Here is an 8,534-nt window from a genome sequence, read left to right as displayed (position 1 = left end):
AATAATGTGCTGCCCATCTGACTGGGTAGCTCCAGCCATTCTGGGTGGTTGAAAAATAAAATAAAATAGTAAAAGCACAATAGAACACCACACACTAAAAACTTCCCTGAACAGGGCTGCCTTCGAAAATGCAATAAACAAATAGACATCTGCAAAGGAGTTCTCCAGTACAAAATTAACGCAGACAATACCTTCAGACCAAAAGGAATTTTGGGTCACATGCCACATCAGATGCCTCAATGAGGCCTTTTCAGGATTACTCCTCTGCATTAGACTATGTATCACCAGTTTTGAAGCAATGATTCTTCAACATCAACTTGGTTGGACTGGTCATGTTGTGCAGATGCCAGATTATCATCTTCCAAAGCAACTACTCTATTTCGAACTTAAAAATGGAAAGCTTAATGCTGGTGGTCAACAAAAGGAGTTTAAAGACTATATCAAGGCAAATCTAAAAAAATGTAGTATAAACACCAACATTTGGGAAACAATGGCCTGCGAGCGCTCGAATGGGAGAACAGCCTTTACCAAAAGTGTAATGGGCTTTGACACTCGAACTCAGGACGCAAGGGAGAAACGTACTAAGAGGAAGGCACGCTTGGCAAATCCACACTGTGATCAACTCCCACCTGAAAACCAATGTCCCCACTGTGGAAGGATGTGTGGATCCAGAATTGGCCTCCACAGTCACTTACAGACTCAATGTTAAAACCGTGTTTATGGGAGACAATCTTACTCGGCTATGAGTGATTGCCAAAGAGAAGAGAGAGATCTTGTGAAGTCGAGTATACCTGAAACATTAATTTTGGCTGAATCAGTCTCCATTTTAAGTCTAACGAAATGTTCCATACAGATTCTAAAGCAATTTCCCAGTATATGGGCTGTATGGCAACATTCTAACTCCCTATTCTGTTCCTATGTTCCCACACTGCTTATTCCCCCCCCCCACTGCCCCCAATACGGATTTGTAAGCAACAGCCCCAGCTTTAACTTTCTAGCAATTAGTTCTAGCTTGCAGCTTTCATTGTCATACTCACGGCATCTGTATAGCGAGACCCCCAGCCCAATCAATGACAGGATCACAATCAAGATCCCGGTAGTGATCTTAGCAATGTCCTCTGCCTTCCAAGCAGCTTGACTTGAATGAGAACCTGGAATCGAAAAAGGTCCTTTTGAGGGCTGCAGTGGCCAGATTAATGGTTGTGTTTACCTTTAGAACTTAATTAATCAGTATTCTAAAACCACTGTGCCGACTGCCGGTTTGTATCCAGGGCGAATTCAAGGTGCCCATGCTAGTGTTTAAAGCCCCAAACAACATAGGTCCCAAATATCTGGAAAGCTGCCTCCTTCCCTACAGACCACCCTTAGTGTTACGATTGGCAGAGGGATCCTTCTTTGTAGTTCCTCTACCCTCAGTTGTCGAGTGAGTCAGCCAGGACTCGGCATTCTCTGTGGCAGCCAACAAACTGTAGAATATCTTCCCCACAGAAATATTCCTAGCACCTTCTCTATACAGCTTTTGGTGAATGCTGAAGGCGCACCTTTTTACATGGCGTGTATATGTTCTGGGACCAACCCTATCTCTGAAGGTGGGAAATTGCAGCTGCTAGGCAGGTTTGCCCTCAGCACCTCTCATTTTGCAAAATAGGTAATCACCAACTGTGGGTTAAACCACAGAGCCTAGAACTTGCCGATCAGAAGGTCGGCGGTTCGAATCCCCATGGCGGGGTGAGCTCCAGTTGCTCAGTCCCTGCTCCTGCCCACCTAGCAGTTCGAAAGCACGTCAAAGTGCAAGTAGATAAATAGGTACCACTCCGGTGGGAAGGTAAACGGCGCTTCTGTGCGCTGCTCTGGTTCGCCAGAAGCAGCTTAGTCATGCTGGCCACATGACCCGGAAGCCGTAGGCCGGCTCCCTGGGCCAATAAAGCGAGATGAGCACCGCAACGCCAGAGTCATTTGCGACTGGACTTTAACTGTCAGGGGTCCTTTACCTTTTTTTTTAACATCTCTTGGATGCACACAACCCACCCACCCCAAGAGAGGAGAATAGGAATTAGCAGCATGGTCAGGCTACTCACTTATTACACTGGGATTGCTTATGGCGTTGCTAATGGGGTTTCTGGCCTCGCAGGTATAGGTCCCCAATTCATCTTCGGGGGCTCCAGCTAGAGTGAGGGTTCTGTTCTGCTCAGAGAGTCCTGCTTGAGCTTGGAGGAGCTCCCCATTCTTGAACCAGAAGACTTTGACATTGGAGCTGTCGGAGGTGCTACAGCGCAAGGTGACGCTCCTGTTCTCTGCCAGCACCGATTCTACAGGCAACAGAACTGGTCTGGAGAGGATTTCTGTACAGAGAATAGAAAGAGGCTTACCCTTGGTGAGTCCTTGTGTGTCCCAGCTCTTGCATTCTCCATCGCATATGACCATTGAGGAACCCCACCTTTAGACCATTTCCCAAGACAGGAGAGGCTCACTTGGGGAGGGGGTGAGGTTGACTAGACTCTCAGGTGAAACACATGGGATGCTTTACTTAATGCCAGGGACTGGGCAGAGGAAAAAATGGTGGAGACTGCCTCTCCAGCCTGACCCTTCCAGAGAAGAAGAAGAAGAAGACAGTTCAGAATTACAACAACTCAGAGGCAGATGAGGGGAAAAGCTGGGAAATAGTGGGAGAGGTGGAGGAGGAGGAGGAGGAGGAGGAGGAGGAGGAGGAGGAGGAAGAAGAAGAAGAAGAAGAAGAAGAAGAAGAAGAAGAAGAAGAAGAAAAGAGTTTGGATTTGATATCCCGCTTTATCACTACCCTAAGGAGTCTCAAAGCGGCTAACATTCTCCTTTCCCTTCCTCCCCCACAACAAACACTCTGTGAGGTGAGTGGGGCTGGGAGACTTCAGAGAAGTGTGACTGGCCCAAGGTCACCCAGCAGCTGCATGTGGAGGAGCGGGGAATTGAACCCAGTTCACCAGATTACGAGTCTACCGCTCTTAACCACGACACCACGCTGGCACCAGGGGAGAGACACCTGACAGACTCAGTGTCTTTAGAAAGCATCCCAGACCCCTCCTTTCCCAGAATCCGGCAGGCACTGAAAGTAGGAGAGCAGAGAGCTCAGAGGCAGAAGGCACAGCTCAGCCCACCATAGTGATGACGCATAATGGGAGAGACAGAGGGGGTAGCGTTTCAATCAGAGCAACACCATTACTCCAAGAGGCTGCATTTCTAAGCCTCTCTCTGTGAATACTGAATAAAAAAACATTGGTAAGAACTTTCCTTGTCTTATCCACTCCTGGCAACCTACCATGTGGGGTTGCATCCTCTGAAGCCTGACATTTATTTATTTTTATTTATTTTAATTTTTCTGTTTTCAATGCATAATCATAACAAAAATTACAAACATTGAATCCAAAATAATACTATACAAACAAAAAAGAACGGAACATACAAAAAAAAAAAAACCAGAAAAAAGCAAAAAAAGAAAAGAAAAAGCAAAGGAAACAAAACAACACTAAACAAAAACGAAAAAGCACACATCTACAGGAAAAAAACCATATCATTACGTACCTATACACATATTGACTTCCTTCCTTTGTTCTAAGACCTCAGAAATTTTACTCTTACTATATTGTTGTGTCTGGTTAGATTACATCCATCTTTGTACTTTTTTTTTTTACACCATTTCCCCCCCTTTAACCCTGTAAAGCATCATTCATTACATACCAATATACTTACTCCAGAACAATGTTTTTTCATATACTTTCATAGCACAACCCCATTCTTTTAATAATTTCTGGTCCGATTGTCCCCTTATGAATGCTGTGAGTCTTGCCAGATGTATGTATTCACAAAATTTAATTTGCCAATCTTTCATTGATGGAATTTTTCTCCCTTTCCAGTTTTTTGCTATAAGCATCCTGGCAGCTGTTGTTGCATAAAGGAATACTTTCCTTTGATTGTCAGGGATATCATTTGTAATTAAACCTAAAAGGAATGCCTCCGGTTTTTTAATGACGCAGAAGGAGAGACAACTCAGGGCACATTTAAACTAGGCATGAAGGAACCTGTGGCTCCCCAGATGATATTATTGTTATTGTTAATTATAAAATTTGGTTAGTTCCTTCATCTTGCCCTGGCCAAAACAAAGTGACTTCCAAGCAAACAACCCCACATACCGTATTGGCCCAAATATAAGCTGCACTTCCCCCCCAAATTCTGACCGTGCAGCTGATTGTGTCTGAAAGTGCAGCTTATATTCACGACCTTATGCCATTGGCAAAGTGGTGTGGCTCCCCCCATGCCAGGAAGCAGCCCAGGAGCACGGGGCAACGGCGCCCGTCCCGTCTGAGACTCCCAAGCCTCCCCCAAACTGCCAAATTTTAAAGGTGTGGCTTATATGCAGGTGCAACTTATATTCAGGCCAATATGGTAGATACATTAAAACCAAGCGGGGAAAGAGGGGGAAGAAATACATTAAAAATATCACACCTATATCTAAAAGGCTACATACGATGGTTGAAGGCCAAATACCTGTTTATAGAAGAATGTCCCCCCCCCCCGGGTGCCTAAAGATATATCAGGATGGTGTCAGATGTTGTTCAACTCCCACTTCCTTCATTCTCTGGGGTGCTCTGATGGTGTTTCCTGCTTGGCAGGGGGTTGGACTCGATGGCCCTTGTGGTCTATTCCAACTCTATGATTCTATGATTCTATGATTCGTGATCATTGGCCATGCTGGCTGAGGATCTGGAGGCCCACAGATTTCCTCATCCCTGACATAAAGGCATTAGAAGGGCTGGAGAACGTCATACCTGAAACCTCCATGTCCACATGGCCTGTGGTGGAAAGCATCCCACTTTTGTCCAGTGTTACTGTATAAATCCCAGAGTCCTCTGGTACTAAATTCCTGATGTGAAGGGAGCAGCCAGGACCCATTGTCTCTCGCCTAGTGTAGGCCGCTCCCGGCACATAAAACGGAGGTGAATGGGTGAAGATCAGTTCCTCCGATTCAGCTGTCACCCCACGGTACCAGCGGCACCTTTTAAAATCTTCTAAGACAACTCCTGGTGTAAGGGTGACGCTCTGCCCTGCTACTGGATTCAGTGGTTCCACAGCGATGGAGATTTTGGTGGCGATGGTGTCCTGGCCTTGAGTTAGCAGGAAACAAGAACTCACGATGGAGGCTGCAGTGTGGGAAATAAGAGAGATTTTTCTCATCAAGACAGAGGTGGCAATCTTTTCCAGCCTGAGGGACACATACCTTTGTACAGTGGACTAGTCTCTACACAACTACTACACAACCCTCTATCCTATGACCAGGAGAGAAAGACACCTATTATTATTATTATTATTAGGATGGATGGTGGCTAACAGATTGTGGTTGAATCCTGATAAGACAGAAGTACTGTTTTGGGGGGACAGGGGCAGGCAGGTGTGACCGACTCTAGGGTTGCGCGCTCATCTCGCTCAAGAGGCCGGGAGCCGGCGCTGTCCGAAGACACTTCTGGGTCACGTGTCCAGCGTGACGAAGCTGCATCTGGCGAGCCAGCACCAGCGCCACACACAGAAACGCCGCTTACCTTCCCGCTAGAAAGCGGTCCCTATTTATCTACTTGCACTTAGGGGTGCTTTCGAACTGCTAGGTAGGCAGGAGCTGGGACCGAACGATGGGAGCTCACCCTGCCGTGGGGATTCGAACCGCCGACCTTTCGATCAGCAAGTCCTAGGCTCTGTGGTTTAACCCACAGCGCCACCTGCTGACCCACTGTTAATCCCCATTATCCCCAATTGCGATATAGACTAAAGCAGTCCACACCTGCATGTATTTGCAACTTCGGCTTCACCTGTTCATACCAGGAAGCGTTCCCCTGGATTGTTTGTCAAATCTTTTAATTTGTCAAATTTGTTATGCCAGTAAAGTACAGGCAGGGCATGCGCACAGAACGCCGTGGGTGTGCCTTCCTTTTAAAACAACCCCCACCCGAGAAATGTGCAAAAGTCAACAGGCAATTGCCAGCTTGCTTGTGTAATCGGTTCGTGTGTGTGTGTGTGTGTGTAAATTTGGGATAATCAAAATAAATAGATATAGCTAGTGAGGGATCAAAAGGAAATATAAGAAGAGTCCCTTGCAGGATCAGGCCAAAGGCTCATCTAATTAGCATCCTGTTCTCACAGTGCCAACTAGATGTCTTTGGCAAAACTGGCAAGCAGGAACTGACTCTCCCCTCCTGCCATAGGAGCGAACTCCTAGGGGGCCATGGGGCTTCGGCCTCTGCAATAAAATATTTGAGGGGGCTGCTCACCCCCAAGTTGGTGGGCATTGTCATTCAAATGTTGTGCGTGCACTGCATCATGTGATCGGTTATGCAGGACAGGGCATGCCTAGCCCCCCCCCTATTTTATTCAAGTTGGCACCCCTGCCATCTCAAGCAACTGGTCTTCAGACGTATTAGAGTGGTACCTCAGGTTACATACACTTCAGGTTACATACGCTTCAGGTCACAGACTCCGCTAACCCAGAAATAGTGCTTCAGGTTAAGAACTTTGCTTCAGGATGAGAACAGAAATCGTGCTCTGGCGGTGCAGCAGCAGCAGGAGGCCCCATTAGCTAAAGTGGTGCTTCAGGTTAAGAACAGTTTCAGGTTAGGTACGGACCTCCGGAACAAATTAAGTACTTAACCTGAGGTACCACTGTACTGCCTCTGATCTTGAAGGCAGAGCACAGCCATCATGGCTAGTAGCCCTTGATAGTCTTGCGATCCATGAATTTGCCCTCTTGTGGCAGTGAGTTCCATAGTTTAAGTACGTGTGCAAGAGGACTTTATCTTTGCTGAATCTTCTGACGCTTAGCTCCCTTAGATGCCCATGAATTCTGGTGTCGTGAGAGAGGGAGGAAAATATTTCTCTGCCCACTAGGCTGAATTCTATAAACTTCTATCGTGTCGCCTCCGACTCGCCTTTTCCTTGAGCTAAAGAGGCCCAAACTCTGAAACCTTTCCTGGCAATGGTGCTGCTCCTCCATCTATACGTATAAAAGTCTATGTTCCTGACACACCCACTGGGAAAGAAAGGAATGGAGCCATAAACTCTTTGCATACACAAAATTGCTGCACAATATATAGGGCGCAGAAATTTATACGGTGAGTTTTACTGCTGCCGTTTTCTGTTTTTGTGCACATCTTATCAAAAGTGGGTGGGGGTCCTCTGTCCCAGAGAGCATCAGAAATAGGAACAGAACTGGCTGTCGGGGGTGTGTGTGCTAGATTTACGTATAAGCTAAACAAGCTATAGCTTACGGCCCCTCTCTCTTGCCCCCCCCCATGTACTTCTTCTTAATTGTATTTCACTATTAATCTACTTCTTCTTAATTGTATTCCAGTTCAACAATTACTTTGATAAAATACATACAGTGGTACCTCGGATTACATACGCTTCAGGTTACAGACTCTACTAACCCAGAAATAGTGCTTCAGGTTAAGAACTTTGCTTCAGGATAAGAACAGAAATTGGGCTTTGGTGGTGCGGCGGCAGCAGGAGGCCCCATTAGCTAAAGTGGTGCTTCAGGTTAAGAACAGTTTCAGGTTAAGAACAGACCTCCGGAACGAATTAAGTACTTAACCCGAGGTACCACTATATTTTGTTATGTGCAAATGGCTTTAGATACCTGTTGGGTCCATAAATTACCATATAGCATATATTCAACACACAAAAAACAGCGACCATTTGTTGTTGACAAAGGACAGCTGGACATATAAAGGGCCCCATTACCTTCAGTAGCTGAGGGCCTCATCAAACCTAAATCCAGCCCTGGTGGTGGTGGGGAATCATTTGTATTAATAACAGCAGTAGCTACAGCAACAGCAGGATGAATCGATTTGGGGAATGAACCCCAAAAGTAGACAAGCACAGTGCGGAAACCCACTTACACACCACCAAAGACTATCAAGGGTAACCCATTCCGCAACCCACTTTGGGTCTTCCTCCCCCCCTCACCCCTCAGGGTCCCAATCCCTCTCACCTGCTAGAAGTGCTGCCTCCCAGCTCTTTTTCCACCCAAGGAAAAGCCCCCAGTGGCGCCCCATTGTCAGGCAACTTCCTTCTGAAAGCTCCTAGGGCTCTGAGGGCTGGAAGATGTGGCAAGGCAGATGCGGAAAGCCCTTGCCTGTTGGCCAGCAGAGAGCCCCATTCCCCTCACCCAGGGGAAGACTTATTCTTGCCTTTCATTGCTTCCTCCACACTTGTAAACCTGATGTACTTTGACCAGAAAGTTCTGGGTGTACTTAGCCAGAACATTTATTGGTTGCATCTAGTTGAGTCAGTCAGTCAATATATCTCAGCTAAGGCCACATCGGGACACAGGTGGCGCTGTGGGTTAAACCACAGAGCCTAGGACTTGCTGATCAGAAGGTTGGTCGTTCGAATTCCAGCGACGGGGTGAGCTCCTGTTGCTCGGCCCCTGCTCCTGCCAACCTAGCAGTTCAAAAGCACGTCAAAGGGCAAGTAGATAAATAGGTACCACTCCAGTGGGAAGCGGCTTAGTCATGCTG

At 46.7% G+C, this 8,534-nt stretch overlaps 1 protein-coding gene across 1 annotated transcript; it reads right to left on the bottom strand.

The window, feature by feature from the left end:
• Positions 1–2,070: 2,070 nt before the first annotated feature.
• Positions 2,071–8,069, bottom strand: LOC309537637 (cell adhesion molecule CEACAM16-like; the record flags this gene model as incomplete). Its single annotated transcript, XM_082232529.1, has 3 exons — positions 2,071–2,342; positions 4,800–5,171; positions 8,006–8,069. 3 exons carry the CDS (start codon positions 8,067–8,069, stop codon positions 2,071–2,073), a joined length of 708 nt encoding a protein of 235 aa, XP_082088655.1.
• Positions 8,070–8,534: the final 465 nt, after the last annotated feature.

This window comes from Podarcis vaucheri (genome assembly GCF_965113315.1).
Source record: "Podarcis vaucheri genome assembly, chromosome: 7".
Classification (NCBI taxonomy): domain Eukaryota; kingdom Metazoa; phylum Chordata; class Lepidosauria; order Squamata; family Lacertidae; genus Podarcis; species Podarcis vaucheri.
The sequence above is the reverse complement of the archived record's forward strand: the minus strand, read 5'-3'. Positions and strand labels throughout refer to the sequence as shown.